The sequence below is a fragment of the Hemicordylus capensis genome, chromosome 5 (genome assembly GCF_027244095.1).
Source record: "Hemicordylus capensis ecotype Gifberg chromosome 5, rHemCap1.1.pri, whole genome shotgun sequence".
Taxonomy (NCBI): domain Eukaryota; kingdom Metazoa; phylum Chordata; class Lepidosauria; order Squamata; family Cordylidae; genus Hemicordylus; species Hemicordylus capensis.
In genome coordinates this window covers 247,270,709-247,283,751 of record NC_069661.1, presented here as the reverse complement: position 1 = coordinate 247,283,751, position 13,043 = coordinate 247,270,709, and the positions used below count along the sequence as shown (strand labels likewise).

General features: G+C 47.3%; 1 protein-coding gene across 1 annotated transcript in view; it reads right to left on the bottom strand.

The window, feature by feature from the left end:
• GYS2 (glycogen synthase 2) overlaps positions 1–4,591 on the bottom strand; it is an 86,890-nt gene extending 82,299 nt beyond the window's left edge. The window contains exon 1 of the mRNA XM_053251206.1: positions 4,459–4,591. Within this exon, the coding sequence (XP_053107181.1) occupies positions 4,459–4,579 (121 nt within the window). The 5' untranslated portion in view covers positions 4,580–4,591. The remainder of the gene's footprint in view (positions 1–4,458) is intronic.
• Positions 4,592–13,043: the final 8,452 nt, after the last annotated feature.

The following is a 13,043-nucleotide window of genomic DNA, read 5'->3' as shown; positions in this document are numbered from 1 at the left end:
GGTTTACATTAAAACACCATTAAAATCAATTAATAATTAAAACAAAAATTATACAGCATAAAAAATAATTAACAATCAAAAACATCGTAAAACAACAATTAAATAATCAGAAGAAATTTAAAAACAAGTTTTAAAAAGCTGAGAAAGCCTGGTTGAAGAGATGTGTTTTCAGGTGTTTTTTGAAAAATGCCAGAGATGGGGAGGATCGTATCTCAGCAGGGAGCGCATTCCACCATCTTGGGGCAGCAGCCGAGAAGGCCTGTCTCTGTGTAGCCACAAAATGAGTTGGTGGCAACTGGAGACGGACCTCCTCAAGTGACCTCAATGGGCAGTGGGGCTCATAGCGAAGAAGACGCTCTCTTAAATTAATTAATTAAATTAATTTTTTACTTTATACTAGCTGAACCGGGAGAGCATCTGCCCTTCTAGTTTGCCACGGGCCCCCCTGCCCCCCCACCATCACCTTCCACCTCTGCTTCCCCCCTACCCATCAGCCTGCCAACCAGCCTCAGCCCCCCCCCGATGCTTCCCCCGCCTGCCTGCCTGCCGGGCAGCCACTACTTACCCTACTCGCCTGCCCGCTGCCGCCACCACAGTTTTCTTCTCAGCCGCCTGGCTGCCCACCCTCTTCGCCTGCCCGCTGGCCGGCCAGCCGCCGCCACCGTTGGCCGCCATCTTGTTTCCCTGCCAGCTGGCTGGCTGCCGCTCCCATTTTCTTCCCTTCCACCCGTCCCCATTGCTATCTGGCAGCTGCTCGAACTCTCACGAGAGCTGCCACACATGGGATTAGTGACGGGTATGCCTAAGAGAAATATATATCAAGAAGATTGCATTTTTATTTTATTAATGTCGTCAGCCGTTCCAAGCAGTAGGGTACTGGAGGGGCGGGTTATAAATATTATAAATAAAATAATAATAATAACGATGACGATGATGTGATTGCTAGCTCCACGATGCCTGGAACTTGTGTTCCAGTCCAGACTAATGTAGCACTAGCGCAAAAATCCTTGCATTTGCACAACAAAGTATGCAACCGGTGTGCACTTTCTCCTGGGAAAGTTCTTCCTCAGTTCATTTACACTGCAAATGACATTATAAAAATTCCTGCATGGCTACAGTCGGGCATTTTAATAATGTCTGAATCAGGCTAGATTTCCGCAAGCTAGAGTTGAAGCAAATCTTCACAAAGGGCAGGTTCACACATAACATGGCATCTAAGTTTGCTGTGAGCTGTTACACCCCAGGATGCAAGCCCTGCTGCCAGTTTCAGTAACAATATGCTGAGATTGGTTGTGTCATTCAAACCCATCATACCCTACCCTACTAGTGTCAGGGAACCCAACATCTGTCACTCATTTAAAATCTAAGCTACAGATGTCAGGTTCCCTGCTGCAAGTAGGGTAGGATATGTCAAGATTGGTGGGTTCATACGACACGACCAATCAATATCAAGACCAAAAGTAGAGGCTCACATGGGGCTGGGGAGAGCATGTAATCCCGTGGTGCATCCACCACCAAGCAGGTCCTGCTGTTATATCTGAGCCTGCCAAAATAGATTTGTCAGCTTTTTCAACAGAAATGTTCTGAATCTTTCCTCGGATTTTTGAATGAAGAATTTCACATTCAGATGCAGATTGAAAGCTAATTTTTAGGTTTCTTTGAATGCTTAAGGTCTGTTAGCATGTCCTGATTGCTTTTTTGCAGGCATCACATTCAGTGTTCCCTGTAACAGGGATTTCCCAATGTTGTTGACTACAACTCCCAGCATCCCCAGCTGCAATGGCTTTTGGCTGGGGATTGTGGGAGTTGTAGTCAACAACAAATCCCTGTTACAGGGAACACAGATCATGTTTGAAATCTCACAAGCTGCTTGCCATTAAATACTAAATAAAGTTCCATGCCTTCTAACTGATGCTATTAGACATGAATATTATTGCATGTCGACTATCAAATACTATCACATTTTGAAATCAAATGCAACAGAATGGCAAATACAGATATCAAAGAGTCAGCTAATATTTGAGCATTCCAAGAATATTAGAATATTCCACACTGGAATCAAATAATATTGACAATAAATTTTGGGAACGAATACGTTTCAGCAATATTTCCTCGCATGTGAGAAGAGGCAGTGGTAAAATGAAAGGGCAGCTGGATTGCAAAATCTGGAGCACCTACTTCTATTGAAGTCTAGTAGGAATGACTTCAAGCCATTCGGGTTGAGGGGGTTTGGGTCGAGCTGAACTGGGCCCAGTTTGGGCCGAACCAAATATGGGTAATTGTATGGTCATGCAAATGGCCTCTGGGCATGTGCAGATGACATTTTTTGCTGTTGCACATGCACGGAGGCCCAAAATGGCTGGGCCTGCCCACTCCAGGGGGGGAGGGAGTCCCTGCCCCCACCCCTGGCCACCCCTGACTACCCCCAAGACTGCCGCAGCCTCCGGCAGTGGCAAATCCTTACCAGATTCCTCTTTACCAGTATGGCCTCGACCCCCCCCCCGCCAAACCAGACACAAATTCTAGCTGAACCACGTCCGGTTCAGGTGTGCACAAAACTGGACCAGACCCGGTTCAGTTCGAGTCCAGTTCTACTCGAACCAAACCAGGTTTTCTGGTTTTGTGCACATCCCTAACATCCCTAACTGGCCCTATCCACCCCCAGCACAGTACTTCCAGTGACTGTTGCTGGTGTCTATCTTATGTTTTGTTTTAGAATGTGAGCCCTTTGGGGACAGTGAGCCATATTATTTATTTATTATTTCTCTGTTTAAACCGCCCTGAGCTATTTTGGAAGGGCGGTATAGAAATCGAAATAACAACAACAACATCAACAACAACAACAATCCTTAAAGAGAGCATCCTTCTTATAACCATTGCCTAACATACAAATTCCTGGGACAAATGTACACATTCATTGTTTAACATAATTCAAATTATAAGTGGAAGGACTTGGATGTTGTAAACCTCTAATGAAGCCTAGATTGCAGCTTGAAGACCTTTGAAACATGAGTGGAGGAAGGATATGGTAAGCCACAATTGGGACCTATCTTGATTCATCCGGAAGACCTGTTTACCATGCTAGAATTTTAACGGAAAAGTACTTTTGAGGGGACCACCATGTAATCTTCAAATATCTGAAGGGCTATCACATAAAAGATGGAGTGGACTTGTTCTCTGTTGTTTCCAACTAGAGCCAATGGGTTGAAATTACAAGGAAGCAGATCCAGGCTAGACATGAAGAGGAATTTCCTGGCTGCAAGAGCTGTCTGACCATGGAACAGCCTGCCTCATGCGCTGGTGGGAAGTTTTCAAACAGAGGCTGGGCAGCCATCTCTCAGGGACACTGTAGCAGATTACTGTACCGAACGCAGTTTGGGGGAGAAGACCTCAAAGGACCCTTCCAACTGTAACATTCTATGATCATAATCAATAGTTCGAATCAATAGTTCGAGTCGAGTCTCATGGACAAATGGAAAAATCATTCAAACTCTGAAATGCAGGAAGGGATTAATGGATGTAACTATAGGGGTTCCCCACAGTGTGGACAGAAGGAGAGAAATGGTGTGGCATTTAAATGGAAGTTAAGCCAAACATAATTAGAAGACAAATATAAGTACAATCAAGCCCCCCAGAGGCATATATTTCTGTTTTATATACAGGCCTTATTTTAAGCCTTCGAACCTACTTTCAATATAGAGCAAACCATTTGTTATTTTTGCATTATTTGAGACACAGTCTTGGAAACTGGCGGGAAAGTGCTGGAGCTAGTATTGAAACAAAAGGGGCGGGGGCGGGGGGTGGACTCTTGCAGCAAATATGCTCCATATTTGATCCCCCCCAATCCAATTATGAGAACTGCATGGTTGTCCCACCCCCGGGGAGTAATAGAAGCAATGTAAAATTATTTGAAACGTATTACCTTTAAGATTTAAATTGTTCTATAGTATCCATTAGAACACAAAATTTCCAATTGTAAGCTTTGAAGAATAGCCACAAATAACTGAATAACCGGAGTACTGTGCTAGAAGTTTCGTCGAGTTTTCAAATGTGTGCGAAATTTTCATTCCCGCCTGAGCATGGACAGAGCAGATTTCACTACATGTTCAAAATTCCTCCATTGAAGGGAGAGCATTTCCAGATAGGCTGGAGCTCTGGTACGTTTCACGTTCACAGTCAGATCAGTGCACATATATGTAACGTGTTTGCATAAACCATGGCAGGTAGAGACCCAGCCGTGCCCCGTACAACTACACGCATCCACCTCGTGCTGAAAGTTTCCCTATCAAACGGCTACCAATCTGTACAAGCGATTACCTGCATTTGAGTATATTTGGTTTCTTCAAGCCTTAATTCAAACACTTGTACCCCGCACTACCACAATCCCATTTCAGCACTAATGCAACCAGAAACAAAATACCACCAGAAGCAGTTTGTAGGGAAAAACATGGTACAAACCTTTATTAGTGACTTCCCAAGCCACTTCAAAGAGTAATAAATCCTCCACCGGGAGGTCCTCATCTTCCCACTGGGGGAGCCCATTGAGAGAAGTGACCGAGAGGGATCGTACGAGAGGCATTTTGGTGCTGGCCTTTTCACTTGTGCTACACAACTCAGTCCTTATTACCTTTAGGCAGCCTTTTAAAATGTTACTTTTTCCCTGCTGGCTGGTCTCCTTGTTTACGCCAGGAAAGAGATGGAGGTCTGATTGCAGGTCTCAAGAAGACGCAAAACGTGCCTGGAGAGCTTGACAGCTAATGGGTTTAGAAAACAGGCTGACCACCAGTCTTTAAATTGGCTCAGCAAAATCCCACCGGCTTGCTTGAAGAGGCTGCTGCTGTTACTGCTGACAGGGAGAAGAATTCCAAGCTGGCTATCTAGTGAGGGCAAAAAGAGGCCTGGAAGCAGTTGGAAACCACTATCAGATTCGTCACTCACCGTTCTTGAAAGCCCCCAGACTCAGGAATACATGAAACGGCTATGACTTGCCTTAAGCCAACCCCCAGGGGAGGATCCTTCCTTAATGCCATTTGGCTTAAGCCCTGCCTCTTTCCCTTTCCAGGGAAACTCATGTAGCAATTGCAGTTCAAGACTCTTTCTGGGGGTGTGCATTCTGCCCTTTGAAGAAGAAAAAATCAGATGTATTCAGCAAGTTATCCTAAACCGCATGCCAAGAAAAGCCGAACTGTGAGAATAAATTATGCATGCAAATGAAGCCAAATGTGCATCGATTTGCTTGTTTTGCATAATGTAGCCTGCTCCTGCTACCTGTGGCAGGAGGCAAAGTGTTATGCACAGGGCAGGGGTCTTGCCCCCTTCTGGCCTTTGGCCAGCCCCTCCTCTGGCTTCGGGGCTTTTACCAGCATTCTTCGCAAACATCTTAGCAATCATAAACATGACGGACGTGTGGGCTTTTGAAATGTAGAGTCCAAATCTCAGACTTCTGAATGCTGTGTCAATTTCTTACTGCTAATGTAATGCAGAGAAATTCCATGGCACAGCCTTCTTATGACTGTTGCACTTCAGATGGAAAATAATTCTCGTTTTCTTTGTGTAGGGAGGTTCTTGTTTTTAGCATGGGGGAGCCATATATACCTGTGATCCTCCCCTCACAATCTGAAATGGAATGGTGCATTCAACTGAAGGGTTGTCCATTTGGGGGCAAGAAACGCTCGAGTTTTGTTTGTCTTAGATTTGCTGCCAATCAGGCTTTATTTATTTATTGTTCAATTTATGTACCGCCTTTCATAAAACACATCCTTAGACAGCTTACAAAAGTTAATAAATCCTATATCTTAATATTTGACTGTGGCTTTATGGAACCGCATAAATTATGCTGCTGCTGTTACTGCTGACGGGGAGAAGAATTCCAAGCTGGCTATCTAGTGAGGGCAAAAAGAGGCCTGGAAGCAGTTGGAAACCACTATCAGATTCGTCACTCACCGTTCTTGAAAGCCCCCCAGAATCCCAAATACATGAAACATAAATTAAGCGGTTCCATAAAACCACAGTCAAATATTAAAAACAAGTAAGACCATAAAGACACCAAAAAGCAACAGCCATAAAAGCAAAAACAGAGCAACTGTTTGGAAGGGAGATCGGACTGCGCTGTTTAGGGCAGTGTGGGCCAGAGCGACTCTCCCTGCCAATGCAGCGCGGCCAATCTCTCTCCTAAATGGGGCCACACAGCCCTGTTTGGGAGGGAGATCGATTAGCCCCGCTCTGTTGGCAGCGAAACCAGGAGTGGCTCTCCCTGCCTTTAGGGCAGGGAGAGTCACTCTGGCCACGTTGCTGACGCAGCGCGGACCGATTTCAGTTCAAAACAGGGCCACGCAGCCCCATTTGGGACTCAAATAACGCCCCCTGCATCTGACATCAGACGCTGGGGTCGTGTCTGGGGCCGCACTTGCAGCCCCTGATCGGTGGCGGCCCGGGTTCTTTGAACCCATTCGCACAATAGTGGCTCTGCCCCTGCACCAGAGAATGGACACCCACTGGGGGAACTGAGGTCAATGGATGAGCTGAATTTCTGAGCTTTGACAGTGGGCTATTTTGGAGGAGACACCAGCTGGCACACGCGATAAGGATGGCATCATGCCAAGCGTGTGCCTGCCCTGACATCGCCGGAGGACAGCTCCATGCACACTTGGGGTGTCCCTTAATTGCATGGGCTGGGGGGAGGCTGTTCATCTGAATCACCCCCCTACATGGACTTTCAATACCTGTTTAAACAGGTATTGGGAGCTTGTGTGTGTGTAGAGGGGTGAGTCAGATGAACAGCCCTTTCACACAATTAAGGGATGCCCCAAGAGTGTGTTTGGACATCCTCCGTTGACGTCATGGCAGACGCACTCTTGGCATGACCCCAACTTTATTGTGGGTGCCGGTCAGTGTCCTCTGAACTGGCCCATGGTCTCTCAAAGCTCAAAAGCCCAACTCATGCACTGAACTGCCTAAAGGGGAGTACATGTGGAGGGGCAATTCAGATGAACAGCCCCTCTTGCAATTCAAGGGTGTCCCAAGAATGTCTGTGCTATGCCCTCCTTGTCACATATGCCAGCCGGTGTCTCCTCTGAACTGGCTCAAAGAAATGTTCTTGCACACTCATTCTGTCCACAAGAGTCGCGATGTTGAGAAACCTCTCCCACTGATCATCTTGGTCATCTCCTCACCACAAGCGAAAAGGCCGCCATTATTTCTGCTTTCCTTTCTAAGAAACATGAGTGATTGTTCTAATTAAAGCTAGGCTGGGCAAGGTGCTGAGTGGTTTTTAAAGGGCTACCACCACCACCACCACCACCCTTGGAAGGACTGCCCCCTTGTGGTGAGGGCTGGGAATTCTGAAGCATAATTCTGACTTTGACCGACATGTAAAGCGCTACAGCCACTTAGCTGGCTACCCTGCCATGGCGCCCCCACACAGCTGCTCAGGCAACAAAGAACCCCACAGCCTAAGATGGGAGGAGCTGACACCTGAGGGAGACTTTCTTTCACAGCAGAGGAAGAGGAGGAGGCGGCCGCGGTGCGTGAGATCCCTGTGACCTCGAGGTAAGGAAGGAGGGATTGTGCAAGGAGGCAGTTGGTTGGCCCGCCCCTTCAGGATCGCTGCCTCTTCCTCCTGCTACTTCTCCTCTCCCCTCCTCTTCCTGCTGCTAAGAATCCCACAGCTCGAAGCTCCTCCCATCTTAGGCGAGTGGCTGTGGGGTGCTTCCTTCCCTGAGCAGCTGTGGGACTCAGTGGCAGATTGCCCGCCAAGTGGCTGGAACACGTCAGCTGTGTCAAGCTGCTGCTCTTCTGTAACACACTTTAAGGCGTGATCTCCTAGGAACACAAGAAGCTGCCATATACCGAGTCAGACCATTGGTTCACCTTGCTCAGTATTGTCTACCCAGACTGGTAGCAGCTTCTCCAAGGTTGCAGGCAGGATTCTCTCTCAACCCTATCTGGAGATGCTGCCAGGGAGCGAACTTGGAACCTCAGATGCTCTTCCCAGAACAGCCCCACCTCCTAAGGGGAATATCTTTCAGTGCTCATACCCGTAGTCTCCAATTCCAGTGCAAACCAGGGCAGACCCTGCTTAGCAAAGGGGACAATTCATTCTTGTGACCACAAGTCCAGCTCTCCTCAAGGCACTTTGAACCTCTTTTTATTAATATATCTGCCTCTGCCTTGCCCCTCTCTGCTTAAAATATCAGGGTATATACTACTACTACTACTACTACTACTACTACTAATAATAATAATAATAATAATAATAATAATAATTTGATTTCTATACCGCCCTTCCAAAAATGGCTCAGGGCGGTTTACAAAGAGAAATAACAAATAAGATGGCTCCCTGTCCCCAAAGGGCTCACACTCTAAAATGAAACACAAGATAGACACCAGCAACTGTCACTGGAAGTACTGTGCTGGGGGTGGATAGGGCCAGTTACTCTCCCCCTGCTAAATAAAGAGAATCACCATGGTAAAAGGTGCCTCTTTGCCCAGTTAGCAGGGGTAATCCTGTTATTGTTATCCTAATATCTTGTTATCCTAATAATATTGTTATCCTAATATCATTTAATATCATAATATCAGAGTATATATTATTTTTATCCTAATATCATTTTTTTTAAAAATCATTTTTTTTTAGTGCTTATTAGGGCTGTGCCAAGATTCCGCTTCAAAGCATTGAAGCCACATCACCTCTGCGTGGAGAGGCTTGCAGTGGTTCCCTCCGTGCACAGCAGTTCTCCGTGGAGCACCACCACTGAGGAGGACCCTTAAAGGAATTGGGAGCTGCAAGAAGCTTCACTGACGTCTTGGGAGGCAGGTGGCCAGGCATGCCAGGTCTACTGGGAAAGGAAGCCCTTCCCACGGCTTCCTCCAGCATTCTCCATGTGGAGAATGGCAGGTGGTGAGGTTACGATGTTGCTCCTCCTCGGCTGGGAATGGGAAGCAAGCCAGAAGTTAGAGAGGGTTGTGGAGGACAGTGGTGGGAGGGCAGGGGCCAAAGCAGAGGTGGTGGGTGGTAGGGCCTGTGGCAGCTCTCCTCAGCACTCCACCTGGCAGGTCCTGGTAGATACACCCCTGGGAAGACTTCATGCACTGTGGAAGATTTATTACTCCTTTATTACTCAGACACTGGGAAATATATCTGGTGTCATGACCGATTTACACCAGTAGAGGTCACCACACACCAAGTTAAATTGATTCCCCTACCAATACAGACAGACAATCATAGGACCTTTCAAAGAAAGTAGTCCATCATTTCTATACTCCCCGCCCCCCCTCCACACACACACAAATTGCCCATTGTAGCCCTGCTGGATCAGGCCCAAGACCTATCTATTCCAGCATCCTGTTTCCTTCAGAGGCTCACCAGATGCCTCTGGGAAGCCCACAGGCAAGAGATGAAGGCATGCCCTCTCTCCTGCTATTGCTCCCCTGCAGCTGGTATTCAGAGGCATCCTGTCTCTGAGCCTGGAAGCGGCCTATAGCCATCAGACTAGTAGCCATGGATAGCCTTGTCCTCCATGCCTTTCCCCACGCCTCTGGTGGGGGCCGACCCCCTCTCAAAACTGATCCTTTCAAGCTTTGAAAGTGACACAGGGCTGGGGGGAGAAAAGGTTGCCAGTCCCCTAGTCTCCTCTCCTCATGCTTCTTGCAAACTTTGCAAGCGTCAGATTGTCCTAAAGAGCTGAGTTGTAGTTGTTGTTTTGCCACCTTGCTGTAACCTCAATAACCCGCCACCTCATCACATTAAAAGACCACCCCTGCTATGAGGAATCCTGGGAATTACCTTTTATTTATTATTTATCATATTTTCATACCACCTGATATGTATATCTCTAGGCGGTGTACAACATTTAAAACATTTAAAAGTCACAAATTAAAATACATGGCAATAAAAACAACAGAATAAAATTATTAAAACACTTTTTAAAAAATTATTAAAATTAATTCTAATTAAAAGCCTGAGAGAACAGGAGGGTCTTGAGGTTCTTCCTGAAAACAAACAGAGAAGAAGATGCTCTTATTTCAGCAGGAAGCTTATTCCAAAGCCCCGGGGCAGCCACAGAGAAAGCCCGGTCCTGGGTTGCCACTAAACGAGCCGGTGGCAACCATAACTGGACCTCTCCAGAAGATCGTAACAGACAGCAGGGTTTATGACAAAGGAGGTACTCGCTCAGCCTGGAGTCAAGCCATTAAAGGCTTTATAGGTATTAACCAGCACTTTGTATTTCACCCAGAAACATATTGGCAGCCAATGCAGGCAGATCTAAACCATCTCTCAGGTCCTGACCCCCCACAGTCAGTACCTCCATCTTATTTGGATTTAACTTCAGTTTGTTATCCCTCATCCAGCCCATTACTGCCTCTGGGCTGGCATTTAGGGAAGAGATGCCATTTCCTGATGAGGTCAGCATGGAAGAGTAAATCTGGGTGTCATCAGCATATTGGTAACATCCAGCACCAAACCTCCTGATGATTCCTTCCAGTGGTTTCATGTAGATGTTGAAAAGCATTGGAGACAGCATGGAGCCTTGTGGGACTCCACACTTCAGTTCTCACTTAGCAGAACAACAGTCTCCAAGTTACACCATCTGGAATCTGCCAGAGAGGGAGGGGCGGAACCATTGTACAACAATGCCACCCAATCCCACAGGTGGTCCAGAAGGATACCATGGTCAATGGTATCGAAAGCCACAGAGAGCTCCAAAAGGATCAGCAGAGTCACACTTGCTCTGTCGATAGCCAGTTGGAGATCATCCATCAGGCCGACGAAGGCAGTCTCAACCCCACAGCCCACACGGAAGCCAATTTGAAATGGGTCTAGATAATCTGCCTCATCCAAAACTGCCTGGAGCTGAGAGGCCACCACCCGCTCAACCACCTTGCCCAACTATGGAAGTTTAGAAACAGGTCCAGATCTAATCCCATAAGAGGAGTTGCTGGACACCTCCACAGTAGACTCTGCAGTAACTGTGGAATCCAGCTCGGCCCAAATCGGAGAGATTTTATCAGCAAAAAAGTTGTTAAAGACATCACAGCGAGTGACCGACGGTTCCAAACTTAAATTCAAGGGGGAGGGGGTACATACAAGCCCCCTCACAAGCCTAGACCACTCAGCTGGACGTGAATTTACAGAAGCAATGTGGGCAGAAAAGAACTGCTTCTTTGCCGCCCGTGCTGCCAGTACTTCTTTGCCACCCGTCCTTTTGTTGAAGGATGACAGGGGTCCCTAACAGCGAAGGGGCAGAACCTTTGCACAACTCCAGTTCCAAAGACTCTTTGGGGGCAAGCCATGACAGTCATACTCTGTTCTCTTTTCTGGCCAGGCTCTGAGGCACTAAGCCCGGCCTAGAAGTGATAGATCATCAGCGGGAGAGCCCTTCAGCAGAAAGGCTCCCACTGCAGAGGTGCAAAACTGCCCCCGCCCCCGCAAAACTCTGAAGGAATGGCCAGTGGCCATTTGGAAATTGAATGCATTCCATGGCCCTTTGGAAGCAACCAGTGCTTTTCAGTGGGCATTCCCTGTTGTTCGTTTTAGGATGTCCTGAGAGTAGCTCATAGGACTTGCTTGCTGACAGTCCCAGGTTCCATCCTTGGCAGCATCTCCAGAAAGGGCTGGGAAAGACTCCTGCCTGGAACCATGGAGATGAGTCACTGCCAGTCAGTGTAGACAAGACTGAGCTAAGTGGACCCAAGGTCTGACTCAGTATAAGGCAGCTCCCTATGTTCCTAAAACAGGAAGAATGGTAATAAACAGTCAGAATAGCAAGAGCAACACATTGTTTCCATGTAGAAAGTCAAGGGCTTTGTGACCCTGTTGAGATCTCAGAGGCGGGGAAGTCCCGGGACTGCATTTCTGCCCATCCCTGCAGCTCTACACCACTGACCGTAATCATGATCAGGATGGGAGCCTCACTCGGTCCTGGGCAGACCAAACCTGAAGTCTGATGCTTAACTTCGCAACAGCATCCATCCCCATGCAGAATTTCACGGCACTGTGAGTGCTGCCCAGTAGGCGGCGCTGTTGCAGTGACTGTAATTTTGGTCGATGCTGGAATGGATCATTTTGTGGGAGCAAAATTGGGTGCCGCTTTAGTCTTGTTATTAATTTAAATCGCGGTCTGTGTGGTCCTGGTAATTTTATGGAGCCTACAAAAAGAGGATGAGCAAAACAGGGTCTAATTCGCAGGGGGAGCTGCCTGTGCTTGGGTCTGTCTGAGACACAGAGCAAGAGAGAGAGGAGAGAAAGCTGAGGCAGGATCCCACCCACACTCAGGTGAGCTCTCTGCATGGGAGGTGCTGGGGATGTACCCTCCTCAAGGACCAACTCGAAATTTCCACGAGACAAAATTGTTTCCTGCATTTGATCTTCACAACATCACCTTCGAGAGAGTTTGAATGACTCTAGAAGCAGAACAGCAGTCCTGAAAAATTGTAGGCGCTCTGTACGTTGGCTGACATCCAGACCACATTATTCAATAGGACGACTCCAGTGCTACTCTAAAGGACAACTTAAATTCAGTAGGACTACGGAGGAGTAACTTAGTCTGGATGTCAGCCATTGTAAAAACCATTTTTGGTCTAACTAAATGATGCTTGCCTGTTTCATAGATTTTCTATTACCCTCCTTTCTTGAACTTCCTTATTGTGCGGTCTTAGCTTTCTGTGGCAATCTGTTCATGCATTTCCCTCATGCTTTCTTAGCATTCTTTCGTGATGGGGAGGGAGGAGAGCTGGCTGTCTTGTAGCGAGCATGAATGGTTCCTTTTGCTAAGCAGGGTCCAGAGGTATAGTGGAGAGGGGGTGCATGTCCCGGATGGTATTGCTCGGCTTCTCTGGCTGTTGGGGTGGGCATGGCCATGAGGGCTGTCATGGAGAGTGGCACTTCGGAATTTGCAACTTCATCGCTGGCAGGGTCTGCTTGCTTCGCATTTGGATCAAAGACTACATGTAAGTGCTGTAAGATATTCCCCTTAGGGGGATGGGGCCAGGGGTGGATTAATGGAGAGGCAGAGCAGGCAGTTGCCGATGGCGGCCGAATTTGA